Source organism: Budorcas taxicolor, chromosome 5 (assembly GCF_023091745.1).
Source record: "Budorcas taxicolor isolate Tak-1 chromosome 5, Takin1.1, whole genome shotgun sequence".
Lineage (NCBI taxonomy): Eukaryota > Metazoa > Chordata > Mammalia > Artiodactyla > Bovidae > Budorcas > Budorcas taxicolor.
This window is the reverse complement of record NC_068914.1, coordinates 148,958,375-148,984,967: the sequence shown is the minus strand read 5'-3', so window position 1 is coordinate 148,984,967 and position 26,593 is coordinate 148,958,375. Positions and strand designations below refer to the sequence as shown.

Below are 26,593 nucleotides of genomic sequence, written 5' to 3'. Positions count from 1 at the left end.
TCTATACAGTAGTCACAGGAGAGCCAGGACAGCTGGATCAATATCCATATATTGACTCATGGCCAGGGTTAGCTCAAGACCCTCCTACATGGACAAGGTTCTGTATCCAGATGGGAAGGGGAAAAATATTAATGGCATAAAAATTGACTGATGATAAAAAGGGAAATTCTACAGGATTTGGATGGGGATGACCTGACCCCTCCCCCGTACAGGATAATGACGCGCCTGCCTCCCAGTGCTCCACCAGGACCGGAGGCCGCCTTAATGACCGATCCAGGGCCAGGTGAAGTTCCTGCAGCAGCCACTGCTCTCCCACCAGCTCTCCCAGAGATCGTAGAGCCACCGTTTCGGCAGGCTCCGATCCCAGCGATGGAGACCTCTGGTCAACGCCCCCAGAATTCCACCTCAGCCGGAACTCCTAGATTGTATCCACCGCTCCTGGTGAGTACTGATGGGAAGGGTGAAGAAAACACAGGAATTAGAAGCTGTGCTCTGCCAAGGAACAGGGAGAAAGAACTCCACTACAGATGTCCCTCAGAGAGCTACAACAGCCTCTGGTTCAGGACACACGTGGGCACTACCATCAGCCCCCTGTAGCCTATTATTACCAGCCATTTTCCTCTACGGATATATTAAACTGGCAGAGAAACACTCCACTGTACTCGGGGGAGCCACAAGCCATGATTAGGCTAATGGAGGCTAATTTTCGAACCTACTGCCCTACATGGGATGACGTAATCCAACCACTAGTCTCCCTTTTCAGCAGAGGAAAGACACAGGATCCTAACTGAGGCCGGAAAATGGTTAAGAGAAATGGCACCCGAGGGTACTGCAAACCCGCAGCGGTGGGCAGAACCAGCCACCCCGATGAGAGGCCCAGCTGGGACTGTAACACAGAGGAAGGGGCCACCTGGAGAGATATCGGGCGGCTATTTTACAAGGTCTCAAGAGTGGGGCCTGAAAACCTATAAATAGGGCAAAACGCTCCAAAGTGATTCAAAGGGAAAGCAAATCACTCTCGGAGTTCCACGAAAGACTGTTCAAGGCCTGTAGACTTTATACGCCAATAGATCTAGAGGCTGCTGGGTCTCAGATGGTGAAAAATGCAGATTTTGTGTCTCAAGCCTACACGGAAATGTCAGATCGGGGGACACCAAGTGACTCATGAATTTTCATACATGACTGAATGTCCAGTACCTTTGTTGGGAAGAGACTTGTTGTCTAAATTAGGGGCACAAGTGACCTTTCCCCCCAGCGAAAGACCTACTCTTCGAGTGGGCTCAACAACCTATTTACTCTTCCTCTCGGTAACCCCTCAAGATGAATGGAGGTTGCATGATCCCTTGGAAGGGAAACCAGACAGGCTAAACAGTCAGGAGAGTTAACTCAACAATTCCCTGAGGTCTGGGCGGAAGACAACCCCTCCAGGCTTGCAAAACAAGTCTCAATTCTAATAGAACTCAAACCCAGTACAATTACGTCAGCATCCGCTTTGGGCCTGCCAGAGCCTGCTAAGTTGTTTATTCTTTATGTGACTGAAAAAGACAAGGTGGCTATAGTGTTGTCCCAGACTTTGGGGACTTGGGATGGACCCATGGCTTATCTCTCGAAATGGCTGGACAATGTTGCCACTGGGTGTCCAGGATGCTTACGGGCATTTGCTGCAGTTGCCTTACGGGTCCAGGAGGCAACCGAGCTGACTTTGGGCCAAGATTTGATCATAAAAGTCCCGCATAAGGTCAACAGTCTCCTAAGAGGACATTGCCATAAATGGCTGTCAACATCCTGGATTACTCAATACCAGGGACTATTACGTGAGAACCCCTATGTTACTATTGAGTCTTGTCAGGCCCTGAATCCGGCCACTCTCTTTCCTGTGGGAGGTGGGCCCTCACATGATTGCAAGGAAATATGCCTGCAGACCTGACTTGAGAGACCTGCCAATCCCGGACCGGACCCAGATTTGGTCCTGTACACCAGTGGCACCAGCCTGGTGAAACAAGGACAAGGACTGGTGGAATATGCAGTAGTCGTGGAAGAAACCATCGTTGAGGCTAGCTCTCTGCCATCACACTGGTCCGCTCAACAGGCCAAATTGTATGCTCTAATCCAGGCCCTCCAGCTGTCAAAAGGTAAGAAGACAAACATTGACACAGACTCCAGGTATGCTTTTGCCACACTATGTGTACACAGTGCTCTGTATAGGAGAGAGGCCTTTTGACAGCTAATGAAAAAGATATTAAAAATAAGGAAGAAATTAAGACCCTATTAGATGCTGCCTGGGAACCAGAAAGTGTTGTAGTCATACACTGCCAAGGACATCAAAAAGAGGATACCCCTCCAGGATCGGGGAAACAGACTGGCAGATAAGACCGCTAAACAAGCAGCCGAGGGCTTGGGCTTGACAAGTGAAGCCCCGATTAAAGCTTCCGTATTGGTGGGGCTGCCTGAACCATCGCTGGACCCTCCAAAATACAATGAAGCCCAAAACCAACTAGCCAAAGTGGGAGGGGCCATCAAGACTAAAAAGGGATGGTGGGAATTGCCAAGTGGCAAATTATTGATACCGGAGGAGCTGGCACCCACTCTGGTAAGCCAAACACACCAAGTGACCCACCTAGGCCATGATAAACTGGAAGAGCTAATTCAAAAACTATTTCTTGGTTCCCCACCTCTCTTCCCTATGCAGGACAGAATCTCAGAACTGCGTTGCCTGCTCACAGGTCAATGCTGCCTCTTGGCACAGACAGAAACCTCTGGGGATTCAACTAAAAGGCACGCTGCTCTTTGAGCACCTGGAAGCGGACTTCACTGAAATGAAACCTCACTGACACTACCGTTACCTGCTGGTCATGGTATGTATGTTCTCGGGATGGTTAGAAGCTTTTCCTACCTGGAAAAGACTGAAAGAGCATCAGAAGTAGCCCGGTGCCTGCTTAGGGAGATAGTTCCCAGATTTGGATCTCCTATCAGCACTGGATCAGACAACGGCCTGGCTTTCGTAGCTGATTTAGTACAACAAGTAAGCAAAACTTTAAACATCAAGTGGAAATTACATACAGCATATAGGCCCCAGAGTTCTGGGATGGTGGAAGGAACCAGCCGGACACTTAAAGAGACATTCTCCAGCTGGATCATAGAGCCTGACTGTGGAGGGGACTTGTTCCTGATGGCTCTGCTCAGACTCAGGATGACCCCACGGTCCCATGGCTATTCTCCATATGAAATGGTGTATGGGAGGCCCCCTCCCATAATAAAACAGGTGTCAACAAATTTGCCTCAGGTAAGGGGAGATGAGATTTCGCAGCAGATGGAACAACTGGGTAAGGCAATAAATCAGGTAACTAACTTTGTACAAGAAAGGGTGCTGTTCCCCCTTGGGGAACAGATTCACGAATTTGTGCCCGGGGATCAGGTGTGGGTCAAGGAGTGGAAACATGACTCCTTGGCCCCACATTGGAAGGGTCCATGTACTGTTGTTCCAACCATCCCTATGGCAGTTCAAGTTGCAGGTGTCACTTCCCAGATCCACCACATGAGGGTGAAGAGAATGTACCACACAGACCCCGAAAACGCTGAGTGGGCTGCGCAGAGGGACCCCACTGACCCTCGAGAGACCAAGATCATTCTTAAGAAGAAGAAGGAAAAGAAGATCCCGGATGAGCCCCTTCAGGATGAAGCCACATAATCAACTCCTGCTGCTTGGCCTCATCAATGTGATTTTTTTTTTTTTAAATGCCCAAGGGCATGATTACTGGGCTATATGGAAAGTGGATATTCGGGTTTTTTTTTTTAATTTTTAATTTTTTAATTTTTATTTTTACTTTATTTTACTTTACAATACTGTATTGGTTTTGCCATACATTGACATGAATCCACCATGGGTGTACATGCGTTACCAAACTTGAACACCCCTCCCACCTCCCTCCCCATAACATCTCTCTGGGTCATCACCGTGCACCAGCCCTCAATGTGATTTTGAATTTAACTTCCATTTCAACTGAGGACAATGTTTCCATCTCATGGGCACATTCCTTCACGGACTTCCACAACACCTCCAGCTGCTGGGTATGTGGGGCTATGATGCCTCTGTCTGTGATGGATGGACTTCCTTGGTGGGTGTCACCACTCTGCCAAGGAGATTTTAAACCACCCTGCTCTTTTCTGGAATGACAAAAAGAGACTTTCCTTTCTCTTGTCAATCATAATCTCTCCTTGCTCTCTTGGTGTAAGCCAGACCTACAGTCAATAGACTTGGGTCATTGGGTGACATTTGATGTAAACACCAGTTTCATAGAAGTAACAAAAGCCTATACCTCATATTTAAAGAACAAAAAGGAAAAAAAAGCTCCCTGACCAGCAACGGAGGACAGGCCTCTAGGTATGTTGAACAATTCTACCAAGTCTGGGATGAATATTTCTGGATGACCCCAGAAAAGGGTCAATTAATTACACCCACTACTGTATGTTGGGAACAAAAAGAACAAACAGTAGGGTTTGGTGACCATCCATTAGACCCCAAAGAACTAAAATATATGGGGTGCCTATCACCTGAACAATGAAAATGAACATTTGAGGTCATATACCACCCCAACCAGTCCATCCATTGGCCAGGCCCTGATTGGAAATATAACCCTGGAATCCGCTGGGTCATGCTCAATGGAACCCAATGGCTTTGTGGGCCTAACCTTTGGCCTTGGTTACCAATTGGCTGGATAGGCCGCTGCACACTGGGATTCACTTTTGCCCATGGCACCATAAAGCCTAACCCACAACAAGCCCTGGTAAATCTACCTTATTTACATGCTAGGTGGGTAAGTCTGTGTTTCAGTGGTATGAGTATATTGCTGCTTAGTGATAAAGCCATCCAAGCCTTAAATGAAGAACAAATCCAAACGAGAAAAGCCTTCGGTGTGGGAGACCCTAGTTTGATCCCTGAGTGGGAAAGATCCCCTGGAGAAGCAACAGGCAACCCATTCCAGCATTCTTCCCTGGAGAATCCCATGGACAGAGGAGCCTGCTGGGCTACAGTCCACGGGGTCGCAAAGAGTTTGGACACGACTTAGTGACTAAACATGCAACAACAACTGGATCAGGGGAATAAGGCAAGGGCCCCGCATATAATTCAGGCAGGAAAATAATACACGGAACACACAGAGAAAGACTGAGAAGGGCAATTAAATAAGGAAGAAAAACCTACAAATGCGGAGGAGAATGATGCCAAGATGTTCTAATAAGCGGTCTACAGTAGACCAGAAAGCTCTCTGCTGAGCTGGACATTCAAAGGAAAGAGAGACAAGCCAAAGAGATGCATGAAAGGAAATGAAACAAGGAAGAAGAGACTGCAGCTCAAGAAAATGATTTAAAAATCATTTTTAATCTTTTTCTTTTCCTTCACATTGGATAATTTCTATTGATATGTCTGGAAATTTATGACCTTTCTGTCTGAAGTTGCCAGTCTGCTATTAAGTCCACCTGGTAAATTTTTAATTTCAGATACTTATAAATTTCAATTCTGGAATTCTCATTTGGTTCTTTTTTAGAGTTTCTACTTTTTTTCATTAAGAGTTCACCACCTCTTCATTCATATGCCCATCTCTTTCTTTAAGTTCCTGGACATTTTTATAATAGCTGTTTTTAAGTCCTAGTGTTTGAATGATGGCATCTGAGTCAGCTTCTGTCAGTTTCTATTGACTTGTGTTTTAATTTTTCCTTCTTCCCCATACGTCCAGTAATTTGCAATTGTTTCCTTGACATTGTGAATGAATCCTTGTAAAGCATCTTGTTTGTGTTTTCCTTTAAAGAATGTTGAGTTTTGTTCCAGCTGTCAATATACTGGAAACTTACCTTGATACTGTTGAGACTTGTTTTGGTCTCTGTTACAGTGGGTTTTCCGGAGAAGGCAATGGCAACCCACTCCAGTACTCTTGCCTGGCAAATCCCAAGGACGGAGGAGCCTGGTAGGCTGCAGTCCATGGGGTCGCTAGGAGTCAGACATGACTGAGTGATTTCACTTTCACTTTTCACTTTCATGCGTTGGAGGAGGCAATGGCAACCCACTCCAGTGTTCTTGCCTGGAGAATCCCAGGGACGGGGGAGCCTGGTGGGCTGCCATCTCTGGGGTCGCACAGAGTTGCCACGACTGAAGTGACTTAGCAGCAGCAGCATAGTGGGTTTTCGGTTCAGTTCAGTCACTCAGTCATGTCTGAAGCTTTGCGACCCCATGAACTGTAGCACACCAGGCCTCCCTGTCCATCACCAACTCCTGGAGTTTACCCAAACTCATGTCCATTGAGTCGGTGATGCCATCCAACCGTCTCATCCTCTGTCGTCCCCTTCTCCTCCCGCCTTCAATCTTTCCCAGCATCAGGGTCTTTTCAAATGAGTCAGCTCTCGCATCAGGTGGCCAAAGTATTGAAGTTTCAGCTTCAACATCAGTCCTTCCAATGAGCACCCAGGACTGATCTCCTTTAGGATGGACAGGTTGGATCTCCTTGCAGTCCAAGGGACTCTCAAGAGTCTTCTCCAACACCACAGTTCAAAAGCATTGACTCTTCACTGCTCAGCTTTCTTCACAGTCCAACTCTCATATCCATACATGACTACTGGAAAAACCATAGCCTTGACTAGACAGACCTTTGTTGGCAAAGTAATGTCTCTGCTTTTCAATATGCTATCTAGACTGGTCATAACTTTCTTCCCAAGGAGTAAGCGTCTTTTAATTTCATGGCTGCAATCACCATCTGCAGTGATTTTGGAGCCCCCAAAATAAAGTCAGCCACTGTTTCCACTGTTTTCTCATCTATTTGCCATGAACTGATGGGATTAGAGTGTCCTTTATCCTTGGGTATGATTGTTACATGTAAGCAGTAGTTTTCCTACTGTCTTAGCAGAATACTCAGGGCGTTTTTACTTAGATGTCTCCTCTGTGACTCAACCAGAATTCCTGTATCTACCAAGACTGTGTGATCTCCAGTATTTTTGTTATGCCTCAAGTCTGTAGCATTTTGCTAACTAGACCTTGTGGAGTTTCTCCGTGGGTTCATTCCCTTGTCTGGGAATCTGGAGGGACTCCTCAGAAATCTCCCTCTTTCTATGTAGCTTCTTTAACTGTTTGATTCCCTGCCCTGAAATTTAGAGATGCTTTAGCAACTCCTAAACTCTCCTCTCTGATTCTGCTTGGGGCTTACCATCCTGCGCCATGGTTGCAAAATTGTGTCCAGATTGGGAGATGAGGGGTAAATGTAGGCCTCATCTCATGTTTCCATTCTCTGAGGGATCACAGGGCACTGTTGACTAGTGCCTGAAAACCAGTGTCTCATATATTTTGTTCAGTTTTAGAGTCTTGTCCAGAGGGGCAATCTGATTCCAAATACTCCATCATAGCTGGAAGCAGACATTGATTCCAGAATTTTTTTTTTTTTAAGGATCTTGGTGTTTTCTTATATGTTTTCAACCACATGTGTGTGCTCAGTTGGGTCTGACTCTTTGCGACCCTATGGACTGCAGCCCGTCAGACTCCTCTATCCATGGAATTTTCCAGGCAAGAATACTGGAGTGGGTTGTCATTTCCTATTTCAGGGAATCTTCCTGACTCAGGGATCAAACACACATGACTTTGTCTCCTACATTGGCAGGTGGATGCTTTACCACTGAACCACCTGGTAAGCCTTTGTTTTCAGCTGAATCTTCAGTAAATTCAATGTAAGGTAGAGATACCACTTTCTCAAACCCAACAAACTAACCAGCATTTGTGTGAAATTCCTAAATATCTTTTCTTAAGTGCTTCTTCCATTTTTTTTTCAAATGGATAGTTTCACCTTGAATTATTTAAAGTCTCACTAGAATGCCTAAATGAAACAGAAGCTGAGCTGTTGCTGGCAGGTGGCAGCTGGTAACTAAGATAGTGCTTCAAATATCATCCATCAGATAACATTTGAAGAACTGAGTTTAAAGGTTTATGAAAGTGAATGACAAGGACAAGTCTGGGCTACATAAAACTTACATCTACTCTCATTCTGATGATAATGGCTAAGACTTTCTTGCTAGGTCTCTGATGACACTCACAACCAGGTGTGATTAAAAAAGAAAAAAGCCAGACATGTTTTGGTTGTGAGTACAGATCCTCCCTTCTTGTGTTGCTTTGTTCTGCAATCTATCAGTTCAGTTCAGGTCAGTTCAGTTCAGCTCAGTCGCTCAGTCGTGTCCGACTCTTTGCGACCCCATGAATCGCAGCACGCCAGGCCTCCCTGTCCGTCACCATCTCCCGGAGTTCACTCAGACTCACGTCCATCGAGTCAGTGATGCCATCCAGCCATCTCATCCTCGGTCGTCCCCTTCTCCTCCTGTCCCCAATCCCTCCCAGCATCACAGTCTTTTCCAATGAGTCAACTCTTTGCATGAGGTGGCCAAAGTACTGGAGTTTCAGCTTCAGCATCAGTCCTTCCAAAGAAATCCCAGGGCTGATCTTCTTTAGAATGGACTGGCTGGATCTCCTTGCAGTCCAAGGGACTCTCAAGAGTCTTCTCCAACACCACAGTTCAAAAGCATCCATTCTTTGGTGCTCAGCCTTCTTCACAGTCCAACTCTCACATCCATACATGACCACTGGAAAAACCATAGCCTTGACTAGACGGACCTTAGTTGGCAAAATAATGTCTCTGCTTTTGAATATGCTATCTAGGTTGGTCATAACTTTCCTTCCAAGGAGTAAGCACCTTTTAATTTCATGGCTGCAATCACCATCTGCAGTGATTTTGGAGCCCCCAAAAATAAACTCTGACACTGTTTCCACTGTTTCCCCATCTATTTCCCATGAAGTGATGGGACCGGATGCCATGATCTTCGTTTTCTGAATGTTGAGCTTTAAGCCAACTTTTTCACTCTCCTCTTTCACTTTCCTCAAGAGGCTTTTTAGTTCCTCTTCACTTTCTGCCATAAGGGTGGTGTCATCTGCATATCTGAGGTTATTGGTATTTCTCCCGGCAATCTTGATTCCAGCTTGTGCTTCTTCCAGCCCAGCGTTTCTCATGATGTACTCTGCATAGAAGTTAAATAAGCAGGGTGACAATATACAGCCTTGAGATACTCCTTTTCCTATTTGGAACCAGTCTGTTGTTCCATGTCTAGTTCTAACTGTTGCTTCCTGACCTGCATATGGGTTTCTCAAGAGGCAGGTCAGGTGGTCTGGTATTCCCATCTCTTTCAGATACTGGTCCATTTTCCAGGCTATTTTTTTCCCCCCTTGGCCCCACTCTATTCTTTGATAAGCACTCAGAACTGATGAATTAATTGCAAGGAATCCTGTTGTTCTGCTATTTCTCAAAGTTAAATGTTTATCAGTTGTATTGATTACACCATTGGCTCTTCCTAATTATGTACAAACGCATTAGATTTTGCAGTGCTAATTCTGCAGTGTGCTTCTCTTTCCTCTGTTGTTCTGGTTGAAAAACGTCTAAGCCTCTTGATTATTGATGGGAAAGACCATCTTTAAAGTGAATTTCTTACTCTACAATTTTGCTCACCTTATGATTTTGAGGGGGGTGTGGTGGGAAGGGAGGCATCTTAGGATCTTACAGTCCCACTCCTGGCTAAGCAGCTGAAGTGAAAAACTCTTGCCTTGAAGCTCTTGTTTCTGCATCATACATACACTTTACCATAATGACAAGTACATAGGCAACCAGTCCAGGAGGTCAGGAAGGACATTAGAACATGGATATCTGTGCAAAAGAAAAACTCTGCAGATTATCTGTACTGATCCCCAAAACTACAGCATAAAAAAGTGTAAGTGAAAGTCGCTCAGTCATGTCCAACTCTTTGCAACCCCATAGACTGTAACAGTCCATGGAATTCTCCAGGCCAGAATCCTGGAGTGGGTAGCCTTTCCCTTCTCCAGGGGATCTTCCCAACCCAGGGATCGACATTGCAGGCAGATTCTTTACCAGATGAGCCACCTATAGCATAAAAAAGTATGATTAAAAAACTGAAACAAATACAACCTGACCTTCTGATTCTGTTTCCATATCTGGGATATGGAGTAGTAGTCCTCCCGTCACGGGGTAACTATGAAGACCAGATGAGATCACGTGCATCCAGCACCTGCCACCGGCTGGTCCATAGAAGGCGCTTACAAGATATTTATTTTCTCTTTCCTTCCAACACATGCTCACAGTCCACAAATCAGCTTTTTCTTAGCCACTGTCATCAACCCTATTCCTTGTCAAACGAATGAATCCTCTGAAATTACGCAGATATTTGTAACTGGTTAAGAAAGGGTACAGTTTAACCTACTGAGGACATACTCTCCTTTAATGATCATAGAATGAGCAGAAATTTTAGTGGTGAAGTATGGAAGGGGGCTGGAATTTCCTTCTAAGAAGTCAGCATTTATGATCGACAAAGCAACCCGTTCTGAAATGTTTGCTGTCTGGCTGGAGGTTGTACACAAGGGAAAGAAAAGATAGACATTATTAATGACTGAATCACTGTTTTTTTCCCCGGGAGGATTTAAGACACTGTAATTGAAGGGAATGACAATGCACTTCAGTATTCTTGCCTGGAGAATTCCATGGACAGAGAAGCCTGGTGGCTACAGTTCCTGGGGTTACAAAGAGTTGAACATGACTAACAGACAGACAGAAACCATTTAAATTTTTATTTATTTTACTTTCCAGTTAAAAAATTTCCATCTGGTTCTCCTTTATGTCTTCTATTTCTTTCCTGAGATTTTCTACTTCTTTGCTGAGACTTACTATTTTTTTCGTTTCTTTCAAGCACATTTGTTAACTGCTTGTCAAAGTACTTTTCTAATGGCTGCTTTAAAACCCTTATAAAACAGTTTCAACATCTGTGTCCTACTGCTGTTAATGTCTGTTGATTGCCTTTTCTCATTCAAGTTGAGATTTTCCTGGTTCTTGGTATGGCACATAATATTTTTTTTTATTGCATCCTGGATGTTTTGGTATTATATCATGAGATTCTGTATCTTGTTTAAATTTTCTGTTTTAGCAGGACTTTCTGACACTGCTCTGGTGGGGAAAGGGAGATGCCACTTCTTTATGACAGGTAGGGGTGAAAGTCTAGGCTTCTCACTTGGCCTCCATTGACACCTGGGGGAGGGAGGCCTCATTATTGTTGTGGGGGAGGGAGGAAGCTCAGTTTCCCCTTGAGTTCTCTGCTGACACCACACTGGCTTAGAGAGGGAGGGACACTTCAATGCTGTTCTTACAGACATCACAGGGAACAAGAACAAAAGTTATGGCTCTCCGACACCATCCTGAAGGAGGATGGTGGAAGGTGCCCCTTGTCACAGCTGGAGAAGGGGGGTAGAAGTGAAGGCTTCCCATGTGGTCTTTATTGATGACCGGTCCTGATGCAATGGGTTTTCAGGGGTGTTTGGCTGGAGAAGGGCAGTTTTTTTTTTTTGTTGTTGTTGTTGTTGTTGTTGTTTTTTTTAATTTGCTTACTTGGCTGCACTGGGTCTTAGTTGCAGCATGTGGGATCTTTAGTTGCACGTCATGTGGGGTCTAGTTCCCTGACCAGGGATTGAACCTGGGCCCCCTGCACTGGAAGTGCAGAGTCTTAGCCACTGGACCATCAGAGAAATCCCTGGAGTAAGGCAGTTATTATTTGAAGTTTTTCTATCTTGCTAGACTACTCCTTTGAATATAGACAGCAGGCATTTCTCGGTGCTTTTATAGTTAACATGGACAGGTTGGCAACTTCTCAGTGTTCAGTCTAAGACCTCTCAGCTGAAAAGTGAACCCGGGGAACTCACTGCTGAGTTTTTCCTCAGGTCTCAAGATCTCTAGCTGGTCTGCTCTAGTCTCTGCACCTTTTAGAGTCTAATGTACAGTGGCCAGAGCTTTTGGTTGTTCTTAATGGAGAGGACTGGTTCCAAATAGGAAAAGGAGTATGTCAAGGCTGTATATTGTCACCCTGCTTATTTAACTTCTATGCAGAGTATATCATGAGAAACGCTGGGCTGGAAGAAGCACAAGCTGGAATCAAGATTGCCGGGAGAAATATCAATAATCTCAGATATGCAGATGACACCACCCTTATGGCAGAAAGTGAAGAGGAACTAAAAAGCCTCTTGAGGGAAGTGAAAGAGGAGAGTGAAAAAGTTGGCTTAAAGCTCAACATTCAGAAAACGAAGATCATGGCCTCTGGTCCCATCAATGAAGTGATGGGGAAACAGGGGAAACAGGGGTAACAGTGTCAGACTTTATTTTTGGGGGCTCCAAAATCACTGCAGATGGTGATTGCAGCCATGAAATTAAAAGACGCTTACTCCTTGGGAAGAAAGTTATGACCAGTCTAGATAGCATATTGAAAAGCAGAGACATTACTTTGCCAACAAAGGTCTGTCTAGTCAAGGCTATGGTTTTTCCAGTGGTCATGTATGGATGTGAGAGTTGGACTGTGAAGAAAGCTGAGGGCTGAAGAATTGATGCTTTTGAACTGTGGTGTTGGAGAAGACTCTTAGGAGTCCCTTGAACTGCAAGGAGATCCAACCAGTCCATTCTGAAGGAGATCAGTCCTGGGTGTTCTTTGGAAGGAATGATGCTAAAGCTGCAACTCCAGTACTTTAGCCACCTGATGCGAAGAGCTGACTCATTGGAAAAGACTGTGATGCTGGGAGGGATTGGGGGCAGGAGGAGAAGGGGGCGACAGAGGATGAGATGGCTGGATGGCATCACTGACTCGATGGACGTGAGTCTGAGTGAACTCCGGGAGTTGGTGATGGACAGGGAGGCCTGGCGTGCTGCGATTCATGGGGTCGCAAAGAGTCGGACATGACTGAGCGACTGAACTGAACTGAATGGAGAGGAATAGAGACAAGTGGGTCCATTCTACTTTGCATCAGAAACGGAAGCAATCAGCTGTTTTAAGTTTCTTTTGACTCTAATTTGCATATGAACGCAAGGGAAAAACTGATGAAAACAAAAGAACTGATTACTTTTCATTTGGTTCTTTTTCTTTCCACCTGCGTTTCCTAAAACTGTATGTCTTTGCTTTAATCCACATGTCTGCCTCAGCTCTCATCTGCATGTGCTGTGTCTGGGGACCTGGGACAGACCGGATGATATTATGAAGCAATTCAACCCTTAATTGAGAACTTTGAACTTTGGGGCTCTGGGTAACTATTTTACTATTATTATTTTTAAAATGTTTATTTATTTTATTTTTTTCTCTGCTGGGTCTTCATTGCTGCATGTGGGCTTTCTCTAGTTATGGTGAGTGGGGGCTTCTCATTCCAGTGGCTTCTTTTGTTGGGGAGCACAGACTCTAGGGCACTCGGATTTCAGCTGTTGAGGCTCGTGGGCTCTAGAGAGCAGGCTCAATAGTAGTTCTGACACATAGGCTTAGTTGCTCTGAAGCATGTGGGATCATCCCTGACCAGGGATTGAACCTGTGTCCCCTGCGTTGACAGGTGGATTCTTAACCACTGGACCACCAGGGAAGCCCTGGGGAACTGTTTTAAATGCTAATCTGTGATGATGATAATCAAGTGATTTGTTCAAAGCATATAGTGGGTACAAGGTGTGGGGCAGAAGAGTTACCAGAAGCTGAGGGTGAGGGGAGGCTATCACCTCAGTGTGCAGAGCTGGGCAGTGACTAGTGAAGCGAGGCTGAGACCTGGAGTTTATTTACCCTAGTGGGCCCCCTCCAGCTCACTCATCTGCTTCTAGGTAGAACTCGCAGGAAGTTTCACTGAACTGACAACTGTTACAGACCTATAATTTCCAAGACTCTATGTGCAAGCGAGCTCAGTCTTGTCCAACTCTCTGTGACCCCACGGACTGTACCCCTCTAGACTCCTCTGTCCATGTGATTCTCCACGCAAGAATACTGGAGTGGGTTGCCATTTCCTCCTCCAGGGGATCTTCCTGACCCAGGGATCGAACCTGCATGTCCTGTGTCTCTGGCATTGGCAAGAGGGTTCTTTACCACTGAGCCACTGGCAAAAAAGACATCTCGGACACCATCCTTGCTCTCAAAAAGCACGTGGTCCAGAAACTTCTCACTCAGTGGATTCTTCCCTCCTACACTCACAGGTCCAGACCTCACACGCCCTTTTGGTGAGTCTCCTAAGGGCTCCTACCGGAGGGAAGAAACATTCAGAACCAAAATGAAATCAAACAGAACCAAGAGAAAAGAGCCTCCGCTGGCTCCAGGAGCAAGCAGTAACCTGACTTCTGCACAAGGTGTGCCCAGGTGACTTGCCCATCATTGGGCGGCTGCCATGACACATTCCGCATGCCTGACGCTGCCCAGGGAGAACCAGGCAGCCCGGTACAGCTCTCCTACTCAGACAACATCTGGCTCAGCGGGCAGGGTATCCTCTATGCAGCCAGCACAGTCAGGGCTCAGCTCATTGTGATCCTCAGCTTGCCTGGGCAGTGACTCTACCCTCAGCCCCCAGGGAGCAGCAGAACCAGGGACAGAATAACATGCTCAGGAGAAATGTCCTCAGAGTCCTCAGCATCGGGCTGCTGCTGGTCTTCGCTCTCAATCTCCTCCTGATATTTTACACCAAGAGGACTGTACAGGAGTTGATCCTGGGGGACCGCCAGAATAAGCTGCAGTTTGCTCCGTCTGAACTTAATTGGACAGTGATGGACAGACTCTCTCGACTAGAGGCGAATTTGCAGCATCTGAGTAAGTCGACGGCACTGACATGGAGGGGACAGTGTGTGTGCCTGTCTGTGCCTAGGAGTATGTGTTTAAGGGGCACAGAATAAAGAGGTGTGGAGGGAAAAAGGAGGGAGAATTAGTGGGACTCAGAGCCAGCAGCTGATGGAGGGGAACAGGCTCTGTGTGTGTGTGTGTGTGTGTGTGTGTGTGTGTGTGTGTACCTCAGGGCGGGCGCACACACCCTGGTGAAGTCTGTGCAGAAAGAGCCCCCTGGCTGATGTGCCCTACATGTCAACCTCTTTTTTAAATTGAGTTATAGTTGGCATACGCTGCTGTTGCTTAGTTGCTCAGTCGTGTCTGACTCTTTACCACCCCCATGGACTGTATTCCTCTAAGCTCCTCTGTCCATGGAATTCTCCAGGCTAGAAGACTAGAGTGGGGTGCCATGCCCCCCTCCAGGGGATCTTCCCGACCCAGGGATAGCACCCGTTTCTTCTGAGTCTCCTGCCTTGGCAGGCAGATTCCTTACCACTAGCACCACCTGGGAAGCCCAACTGATGTATAGTTCAGTTCAGTCCAGTCACTCAGGCGTGTCCGACTCTTTGCAACCCCATGGACTGCAGCATGCCAGGCCTCCCCTTCAATCTTTCCCAACATCAGGGTCTTTTCAAATAATTCATAAGATTACATTAATTTCATGTGTAGGACATAAGGGTTCAATATTTGTATATTTCGTGAAATGGTCACAAAATAAATCTGATTAACATTTGCTGTTTCACATAGTTCTACATTTTTCCCTTGGGATGAGGACTTTTGAGATTTACTCTGTCACCAGCTTTTAAACATACAGTAGAGCATTATTGACTATAGTTGCCACACTACTATACATTATATCGCCAGGATTTATCTGTTTTATAACTGGGAGTGTATAGCTTTTGACCTTCTTTACACACTTTGCTCACCACCCACCCCTCCACCCTGCCTCTAGCAACCACTAATCTGTTCCCTGTATCTTTAATATATATATATATATATGTATATATATATGGAGAAGGCAATGGCACCCAACTCCAGTACTCTTGCCTGGAAAATCCCATGGATGGAGGAGCCTGGTAGGCTGCAGTCCATGGGGTCACTAAGAGTCAGACACGACTGAGCGACTTCACTTTGACTTTTCACTTTCATGCATTGGAGAAGGAAATGGCAACCCACTCCAGTATTCTTGCCTAGAGAATCCCAGGGACGGGGGAGCCTGGTGGGCTGCCGTCTCTGGGGTTGCACAGAGTCGGACATGACTGAAGCGACTTAGCAGCATATATACATATATATATTTGACTGTACCGCATCTTGGTTATGGCATATGAGATCTTTGAGAATCTGGTTTCAGTTGCAGCATGCAAACCTCTTAGTTGCAGCATGTGAAATCTAGTTCCCTGACTAAGGATCAAACCAGGGCCCCTTGCGCTGGGAGTGTGGAGTCTTAGCCACCAGACTGCCAGGGAAGTCCCTGTTCTTTGCATCTGTGAACTCATTTCCCCTCATTCTTTTTGGATTCCACACATAAATGAGACCCAATAATATTTGTCTTTGGCTTTTTTTCACTTAAGATGATGCCCTCAGGGTCCAGCACATGTTAACCTCTTCCCAGGAATTCTGGGGTTTGTTTTTAAAACTCACCATGAAACTCTACCTCCTGTGAATTCTTGTATCTTGGCGTCTGCTTCCAGTGAGGGCAGGAGTCATGGGCTTTTAGCATGATAAGAATCTCATGCTCAGGCCCTGGGGGAGAGGGATCTGGAATGTGAAAGCAGAGAACTGACTGCTCAGATGTGTGGCTGTGTGCCCGTGGAGCCTGGGTGGTGGGGAGTGTCTTTTTTTTTCTGTTTAATTAAAAAAAAAAAAGATTATTTAGTTATTTGGCTGTATTACGTCCCAGCTGCGGTGTGTAGAATCTCTGATCTACATCGCAGCATGCAGGACCTTTAGTTATGCCCTGTGATACCTCTTAGTCATGGCATGTGGAATCTAGTTTCCAGACTAGGGATCAGACACAGGCCTCCTGTATTGGGAGTGCAGAGTCTTAGCCACTGGACCACCAGGAAATTTCCTCTTTTTAATTTTTATAGAATTTTAAAGGCTATTTTTCATTTACATTTATTATAAAATATCGGCTATATTCCCCATATGGTACAGTACATACACGAGCCTACGTTACATCCAGTAACAATCTGTGCCTCCCCTTGCCCTACTCATGTGTTGCCTGCAAAACATTGGCAACCGCTAGTGTGTTCTCTATATCTGTGAGTCTATTTCTGTTTTCTCTTTTGTTATGTTCACTAGTCTATTGTATTTTTTTTAGATTCCACATATAAGTGATGTCATACAGTACTTGTCTTTTTCTGTCTGACTTATTTCACTTAACCTAACAGCCTTGGGGAGTGTCTTTTTTAAAAAATAATTACGTTTATTTGTTTATTTTAGTTATTTTGGCTGCACTGGGTCTTTGTCGTTGCAGTCAGTCTTTCTCTAGTTGCGGAGAGTAGGGGCTACTCTCCAGCGGCAGTACACGGGCTTTTCATTGCCCTGGCTTCTCCTGGTGCAGCCGCGGGGTCTAGGACACCCAGGATTCAGTAGTTTCAGCCCATGGGCTCCGTAGTTGCGGTTCCTGGGCTCTGGAGCACAGGCTCAGTAGCTGTGGTGCACGCATGGGCTTGGTTGCTCCACTCCGGGTGGAATCTTCCTGGACCAGGGATCGAACCCATGTCCCTCTGCATTGGAAGGAAGATTCTTAACCACTGGACCACCAGGGAAGCCTAGGGAGTGTCTTTGAAAAAACAAGAACTGAGCCTTGTCAGGGTTCACAGTGAGACAGAAGGATGGATGGAAGGTCAGACAGGAGGAGGAAAAGGAAGGGTAGAAATCAGAGAAGGGGAGATTTGGAGAGGGGACAAGAGAGGAGAAAAGAGATGAGCACAGAAAAGGAGCCCAGAGTGAAAATTCCATGGCAGAGGTTGGAAGAATTGATAGGGAGGAAAAAAGGGAAAATAGATGAGGGGAGAGAGAAGGAGGAGGCATGAAGCATGGTTTCCATCCCCCATCACAAGACTCTTATGTTATTGTGGTTCAGATTTCTGGAAGGCAGTTTTCGTAAAGTGAAAGTGTTAGTCACTCAGTCGTGTCTGACTCTTTGCAACCCCAAAGACTGTAGCCCACCAGGCTCCTCTGTCCATGGGATTCTCCAGGCAAGAATACTGGAGTGGGGTGCCATTTCCTTCTTCAAGGGATCTTCCCAACTCAGGGATCGAACCTGGGTCTCCTGCCTTGCAGGCAGATTCTTTACCGTCTGAGCCACCAGGGAAGGTTTCTTAGGGGATGGTTCAGTTGATGAGTGTCTTGTGATGTGCTTTACTACTCTCTGCCCTGGGCCTGGCACAGAGAAATTAAACAGAAGAGCAAGTGACCGAGTGTAGGAAGGGGAGAACGGAGGACAGGCAGCCAGGGATGAAGAGAAGGGTGATCCAGGGGAAAGAGTCAGAGAAAACAGCCAAGATCGTCAGCTCCTGAGGCCCTGGCTTTGAGAGCCCTTGGCTGGTGTGCACGTTGACTGTGCAAATGTTCCCAGGGCAATTTCACCAAAGGATGTGTGTGTACCTTGACCATCACTGTCACTCCTTGGCTGAGCACACAGACCACACCAGCTCTCTGGCTCACCCACCCTATGTCAACCTCCTCAGGCCTTAAAATAGCAGGAGTTCTGCCAAGAACTTGGCTAATCTTTCCTCCGGCTGGGACACGACGTGCCCCGAGAAGCCATCCAGAGCCGTCAGGTTTATTTCCATCTCTCTCTTTGCACAACTGGCTCCTCCTTGGCTTGTTGTTCTCTGTGCTCCCCACATTCTATTCACTCTGAAATGACATGGTGTCAGGGACTCCCTACCCGCAGAGATGAATTTCAAAATGTTTTCTGGACCCCCATTTCCAGATCACAAATGCTTTTCTTTCCAGAAGGGCGTGCTGAAATGGAAAGCTGGTTTGATGACCCCTCCTTCTGGTTGCTCCTTACCTCCAAGAAGACTGAATAAAATCATGACAGTAAGGACACCTGAGCAAATTATGAAGTCTATGAAGAGCCAAAGCAAACACATAATGATAATCATATCCCTATTGCGGGAGGGCTTGATAACTCTAAACCAGTTTTCTGGAACTTCCCTGGGGGTACTTAAAAGGCCCCATCAGAGTGACACACTTGGGTGTGTCCCCTTTGGGTCTTGGAGAGTTTCAGTGTAAGTCATGTGGGTGGTCTAGTAACACAGTCTCCCTCCCACTGGGTTCTGTGCTTCCATCATCAAAATTTCCCACTGACAGCAATGAATGAGAGCGGAAGATCAGATAACCCCCAGAGCAGAGTGTGAAAAGTAAAAATGTTAGTTGCTCAGTCATGTGTGACTGTTTGCCACCCTGTGGACTACAGCTTGCCAGGCTCCTCTGTCTACCAGATCCTCCAGGCAAGAATTCTGGAGTGGGCTGCCATTTGCCTCTCTAGGAGATCTTCTAGACCCAGGGACCAAACCCAGGTCTCCTGCATTGCAGGCAGACTCTGTACTATCTGGGCCACCAGGGAATCTCCAAAGAGGAGTAATAAGGGAGTTTAAAGGCCCAAGGAATCCAAGGCCATTCTGTGATTCCCGTGCTTAGCATAGAAGAGTTTGAATCAAAATATAATTTGATTTGGAATACTGTGAAAATCTTGCTCCCATGTTTATTTTCTGCCTGAGCAAATATGAGAGCTAGTCCCCAGGAGCCTTCTCTGAAAGATCCTCCATTTATTTTTCTTTTCGGGTTTGCTTTGACCATCCTCTTTCCGTCTCATAGGCACTTCTGTGGTTGACTCTCCTCATTCACGGGCCAGGCTGAGGTCACTTTCCAAAAATACCCTCCTCCCATTTGTAAGGTTTCCCTGCATCCCTCTTAGGGGCTGGGCATGTAGCTGAAATTCTGCCCAAGTTTTGCACACCAAACCGTGTGCTGTGGTGTGGGGCTGCCTCTGCCCAGAGGGGTTCACACGGTGGGACTGTCCTCTCCTGAAGCTGGTACCCCAGGGTTGCAATCATCTGAAAAACGGATTCTCTCTTCTAACTTGCAGGATGGTACTTCATGAGCTAGAGGTGATCCCATCAATTTGGTTGGAGTTTAGTGTGTGTCTGAGGAAGGACTGGGGCTTCCCTGGTGACTAGGTGATAAAGAATTGCCAGCCAGTGCTGGAGATGCAGGTTTGACCCCTGGGTCGGGAAGATCCCTTGGAGTAGGAAATGGCAACCCATTGCAGCATTCTTGCCTGGGAAATTTCATGGACAGAGGAGCCTGGTGGGCTATAGTCCATGGGGCCAAAAGAGTCAGACACAAAAAAGTGAAAACAATAAAGGGAAGATTGGTGGGAACTTAAGCAAGTCCCTCTGGTGGACTCCCTCTGGTGGAGTGTGTTTGAACTGAAGCCACTGGGTGGGTATTTTGGGGGGCTTTGAAGAGCTTTGGTGCTTTGTGTCTTAAAGCAGAAAAAACTCCGCGTGAGAGAGGCAAAGTGATAGGTAAGGAATTTATTAGAATAGGAATTGAGAGTCCCTTTATTAGAATAGAATTGAGAGTCACTGCAAGGAGATCAAGCCAGTCAATCCTAAAGGAAATCAACCCTGAATATTCATTGGAAGGACTGATGCTGAAGAAGCTCCAATACTTTGGCCACCTGATGCAAAGAACTGACTCACTGGAAAAGACCCTGATGCTGGGAAAGATTGAAGGCAGGAGGAGAAGAGGGTGACAGAGGATGAGATGGTTGGATGGCATCATTGGTTTGATCAACACAAGTTTGAGAAAGGTCCGGGGAGCCTGGCGTGCTACAGTCCATGGGGTCGCAAAGAGTTGGACATGACTGGGCGAATGAAATGAACTGAGCAGAACTGATTAGAATAGGATGCTTGAGAGGCTTACAGTGGGCAGGCCAGAGGGTGCTTCTGCAGGACCTTAGTGGGCTACAGTTTTATAATCAAAGGGAAAGTGGGGAGGGGGAGAAGACCTTCTTCCTCATTCTTGAGTAGATGTCATGCTTCCATCATCAGCCCCTTCTCCAGGCTGGGTAGGGAAGCTTTCTTGTCCCTCCATGGTCAAGCCATCTCATGGCACTATGGGAAGATTATTTCAGGTCTCAGTACTGTGAGTGCCTTTCACTTTGAAATGCCACCTTTCCGTAAACTACTGTTTTGACGTGTGGAGAGAGCACGTCCTAAGGATCATTAACCTGTTGAGCTCACTGGGCAGGATGTGGGGCTCATGCCACCATTGTTTTATTGTTTGGGGGTAAGTCTCTCGCTTCTATTGCATGGGTTTGTGGCTGAGGAAGCCTGCTTGCTTCTGTGGTTAAGCAAACCTGCTTTCTTAAGTGACCATTAACTTACAGAGGTCTCCCATATTTTTTTTCTACCACCCCGCTAGTGGGATTAACTATTTAATCACCCTTTACTCTGTCCCTATCACCTTGATTAACATTTTGGGGTTGAATGCTGAGGAGTATCATAGTCAATGTTGGACTTGGGAAAGACTAATCAGTCAACTCTAGCTTTCATTCAATCGAAAGTTCCCAAATACGGTTCCTGCCAGTGTCTCTGTCCCCAAAGTGACAGCACCTCCACCCCCACCCCCAGGAAACTCTCTAAGACCAATGGGTAGGTCTGCCCAGGCTCCTATTAAATGACTGCTTTTGCTCTGGGTCCTGGTGTGCATGAGATTTTTTGTGTGTGTCCTTTAAAAGTGAAATCTCTATTTCTCCCAGCCCATTGGGACTTCACAGTTAAGCCTTTCTGGTCTTCAAAGCCAAATGTTGTGGGGGCTCATTTTCCTGGTGTGGGACCCCTGGGCTGGGGAATCCTACATGCAGCTCAGAACTCTCACTCCTGGAGGAGAACCTCTGCAATATAATCATTCTCCAGGTTGGGGGCCTCCAATTTCTTTCTTTGGCTGCGCTGGGTCTTAGTTGCAGTACATGGGATCTAGTTTCCTGACCGCAGATCAAACCCAGGTCCCCTGGACCAGCAGGGAGGCCTGTCCAGTTTCATGATGCCTTTAGTTGTGGAAGATCTTTTCCGGTCTTTGTTACCCATGGCTGCTCTGTGGATGGTAGTGATGTTGGTGTGCTCGAGAGAGAGAGGGTGATCTCGGGCTCGTTGCATTCCACCATCTAGGGTGATTCCAAACATCCTTCTGGTTCCCCTGAAGGAAGGAGTCAGAAGACTGTTGTAACAGCACTTTACTTATCATGAAAGCCTGACTGTCCTCTTTCCTCAGCTGACACTTCCCTGCCAATCTCAACACACTCTCTCCCTCCTTATAGGCCTTGCCACGGCCATCCATTCACAGTCTTCATCTCTGCCCCGAGTCCTGCTGTCACCTGGGTCCCCGCAGCATCCTGTGGTTAACCGATTCAATCCCTCGGCCTCCCCCTCTGTAAAGTCCTTTACCTGCCTCCTGCCTCACACTTTCACAGTGTGCTCTGGGCTTTGTCTTTCTCCCGAACTGCTCCCCTCGAAAATGACAAACGCATGCTATCTAGCCCTGACCACAACCTCAGGACCCTGGAGCAAGCTCCTTCAACTTCTCCATCATGATACCATCCCTCTGGGTCTTCTCTTGCCAATATCTACAACTCCTTGCACACTTGTTCTGTTGCACCCCCCTAAAAGTCTGGGGAGAAAAACATTTCAAGGAAATGTGGATGAGAAAGTAACGCCCGGGGAGCTAACAACTGGCTGAGATGTTTTCTCCCCTGCCCTTCGTTTGCAGGACAAACTATGAAGCTGGCTACGAAGCAATCAGAAGATGGGATTGGCATGCTGGCAACAGTGAAAGACGAAAAGCATCCTTTTCCAGATACAGCTCATGCCAAGGAGGGTGGCTTCTTCAAGGAAAATCCCCACAAGGTTCTCTTCCCAGACTCAGAACTTTTCAAGAAGTGGGGTAGGGACCTTTCTGAGGCTCAGCAGAAAGAGGCTGAGGACCTCTTCCAGAAGTTTGGCTATAACGTGTACCTCAGTGACCGGTTGCCCCTGGATCGTACCCTCCCAGATACTCGAGATTCCAGGTAAGATGGACCAAAGCAGGCTTCCTAGGGACCTCAATGTAGCTTGAAGACAAGCTTTGGGAGGTGGCTTAGATGGTAAACAATCTGCCTGCGATGTAGGAGACCCACGTTCAATCCATGGGTCGGGAAGATCCCCTGGTAAAGAGAATGGCTATCCACTCCACTATTCTTGCCTGGAGAATTCCATGGACGGAGGAGCCTGGTGGGTTACTGTCCATGGGGGTTGCAAAGATTTGGATACAACTGAGTGACTAACATTTTGAGAGCAGCAGAAGTCAAGGGTTAAAAAGATGGGTGGGAGAGTGAGAGATTCGTGAGGAAGTGGGTCAGGGTGTAGAAAGTTCTGGAAGACTGACAGAACAGAATTCTCGACTTTAATCCATTTTATAATGGCAGCTCTGAGAAGATAACTGACTGATTTAAGTACTTGCAGCCCCTCAGAGCTGAACAGAGGTATCAGAGAAACACAGATCCTTGAGAATTCTGATAGGATGGGTCTAACTCATAATTCTACAGATGAAGAAACTGAGGCTGAGAGAGAGAAACAACTTGGGCCAGTTGAAGGAAGTTAACAGTGCTACCCTTATCCCTGATGTTTCTCTCAAAGTCTCTGCTTGGACTTCTTGTTATTTATTTAAAAAATATTTACTTATTTGGCTCTGCCGAGTTTTCTTTGCGGCATGCAGGATCTTTAGTTGCAACATGTGGGAACTAGTTCCCTGACCAGGAATCAAACCCGGGACCCCTGCATTAGATGCACAGAGTCTTAGCCACTGGACCACCAAGGTCTTATTAATTTTAACTTAAAGAAACTTTCCTCTCCCTTCTGTTTTCCCTTCCTATTTTTTCTCATTCCGCCTCTCCTTAGTAAGTTTTTTCTGCCTCTTTAATAAGTTTTAAAAATAACAGTTTTTGAAGATAAATTCACATACCATACAATTTACTAAAGTGTATGCTTTAATGATATTTGGTTTATTCATCACCATTATCAATTTTAAAACATTTTCACCTCTTCCAAAAGAAAACCTACCCCTCCTAACAGGCTCTCCCCATCTGCCTACAACTTTCTCATCCTTGAAGTGAAGTGAAGTCGCTCAGTTGTGTCCGACTCTTTGTGACCCCGTGGACTGGAGCCCACCAGGCTCCTCCGTCCATGGGATTCTCCAGGCAAGAGTGCTGGAGTGGGTGCCATTTCCTTCTCCAGGGGATCTTCCCGACCCAGGGATCAAACCCAGGTCTCCCGCACCGTAGGCAGACACTTTAACCTCTGAGCCACCGGGGAGCACCTTAGGCAACCACTAATCTGCTTTTTGTCCCCATGGACTTGCCTCTTCTGGGCATTTTGTATAAATGGAATCGTGTAACATGGAGTCTTCTGTTTGTAGCATGATGTTTTCAAGTGTCATTCATGTTACAGCCTTCATCACTACTTCATTTCTCACTATCATTCCTTTCATGGTAAAATAAAATTTCATTGTCCACCTCTTCTTTATCTGTTTACCAGTTGATGGACATTTGGGTTATTTCCGCTTTTTGACTACTATGAATAACGCTGGTTTGAACATTTATGTACAAGTTCTTGTGTGGACATATGTCTTCATTTTTCTTGGTTATACCCTCAGAGTAGAATTGCTGGACCATATGATGACTCTATATTTAAACTTCCAAGGAACTGCCAGACTGTTTTCCAAAGTGGCTGCATCATTTTATATTCCCTCTAGCAGCATATGAGAGTTTTGATTTTTTTTTTAAACATATTTTCAAGATTTGTTTTTGTTTTTTGATCGTAGCCATCCTAGTGAGTGTGAAAGCGCAAAGCACCAGTCATTCAGTTGTGTCTGACTCTTTGCGACCCCATGGACTTTATAGTCCATGGAATTCTCCAGGCCAGAATACTGGAGTGGGTAGCCTTGCCCTTTTCCAGGGGATATTTCCAACCCAGGAATCAAACCCAGGTCTCCCGCATTGCAGGCGGATTCTTTACCAGCTGAGCCACAAGGGAAGCCCAAGTGGTATACAATTGTAGTTTTGATTTAAATTTCTCTGATATCTAATTATGCTGAACATTTTTCATGTGTATACAGGCCATTTGTATATTTTCTTTGGAGAAATGTCCATTTAGACACTTTCTACTTTTAAGAAGGCGTTTGTCTTTTCATTATTGAGTTGCAAGTGTTTTTTAATAGGAATTTGCCAATTTAACCTAACTTTTAAAATGTGTGGGCAGATAGTTGCTTATAGTATTTCCTGTTTTCTAATTTTCCTTGTAACTTTTTTCTTTGACCCAATGCTTATTTAAGAATGTGTTCTTTAATTTCCACCTATTTGTGAATTTCTAATATCTTTCTGTTTCATCTTTCATGCCACTTTGCTGTGATCAGAGAATCACACTTCGTATGAATTTAGTCTTAAAATTTATTGAGGGTTATTTTATGCTCTAGCACACAGCCCCTCCTGGAGAATGTTGCATGTCCAGTTGAAAGCAATCTGCTGTTGTTGTGTAGACTGTTCTTACGGACGCCACTAGGTCTCTCTCATTGATTGCAATGTTGTTTAAGTCTTACACTTCCTTGTTTGTCCTTCTCTTTTTAAAGACATTTCTTTATTCTGTTTTTTTGGCTGTGGTGGGTCTTTGTTTTTGCACACCAGCTTTCTCTAGTTGCAGCGAGCGGGGTCTGCTCTTCCTTGTGTTTGGGGTTCTCATTGCGGTGGCTTCCCTTGCTGTGGAGCACAGGCTGTAGGCACACGGGCCTCAGTAGCTGCAGCGTGTCAGTTCAATAGTTTCAGCTTATGGGTTCAAGAGTGCTGGTTCAGTAGTCGTGGCACATACTTCATTGCTCCGAGGCATGGGAGGTCTTCCTGGAACAGGGACTGAACTGGTGTCCCTTGCATTGCAAGGTGGATTCTTAACCACTGCACTACCAGGAAAGCCCTCCTTGTTTATCTTGTGTTTAGTTGTTGTATGGGGCTTCCCTTGTGGCTTAGACAGTAAAGAATCTGCCTGCAATGCTGGAGACCTGGGTTCGGTCCCTGGGTCAGGAAGATCCCCTGGAGAAGCAAATGGCAACCCAGTCCAGTGTTCTTGCCTGGAGAATCGCATGGACAGAGGAGCCTGGTGGGCTACAGTCCATGGGCTTGCAAAGAGTCGGACACGACTGAGTGACTAACACTTCCCTTTCTGCTTTCCTTGAAAGTAGGGTGTTGAAATCACCCCTGATCATTGCTGATGGTCCTACTCCCTTCAGTCTGTCAGATTTTACTTCATGTATTTCGGTACTCTGTTGCTAAGAATATATGTTTAAAATTGGTATATCTTCCCGATGGTTATATCCTTTTATGGTCACAAAATCTCTCCTTTTATAACTAGCAACATTTTTGTTTTACCATCTATTTTGTCTGATATTAGTATAACCTCTTTAACTTTTTATGGTTGCTGTTTGCTGATATAGCCTTTACTTTCAACCTACTTGTATCTTTTGATCTAAAATGTTTCCTAAAGACAACATAGAGTTGGACCATTTTTTTTTTAAATGCAATCAGACAATATTTACCTTTTGATTGGGTTGCTTAATTCACCCACAATCATTGCTTGTATTGACTTAGTTGGGTTTGTCTCTGCCATTCGAGTTTTGTTTTCTAAAGTCTCTTGTGTTTCCCCTCCGTTCCTCCATTACTGCTTGTTTTTTACATTAAGTGGCTATTTTCTAATGTAATGTTTAATTCTTTAAATAAATTTTCAGTATATTTTTATAGTTGTTTTCTTAACGGTTGTTCTAGGGCTTGTCACATGCATCTGAACTTATCAGAGTCTATTTAGACTTATTT

General features: G+C 45.7%; 1 protein-coding gene and 1 non-coding gene across 2 annotated transcripts in view; one reads left to right on the top strand and one right to left on the bottom strand.

The window, feature by feature from the left end:
• Positions 1-216: 216 nt before the first annotated feature.
• GALNT8 (polypeptide N-acetylgalactosaminyltransferase 8) overlaps positions 217-26,593 on the top strand; it is a 50,520-nt gene continuing 24,143 nt past the window's right edge. Inside the window, exons 1-3 of the mRNA XM_052640632.1 lie at positions 217-441; positions 14,334-14,664; positions 22,471-22,768. Coding sequence (XP_052496592.1) covers positions 217-441; positions 14,334-14,664; positions 22,471-22,768 — 854 coding nt within the window. The remainder of the gene's footprint in view (positions 442-14,333; positions 14,665-22,470; positions 22,769-26,593) is intronic.
• Positions 11,530-11,602, bottom strand: TRNAG-UCC (transfer RNA glycine (anticodon UCC)). Its single transcript has one exon. It is a non-coding gene; the product is annotated as a tRNA-Gly (tRNA).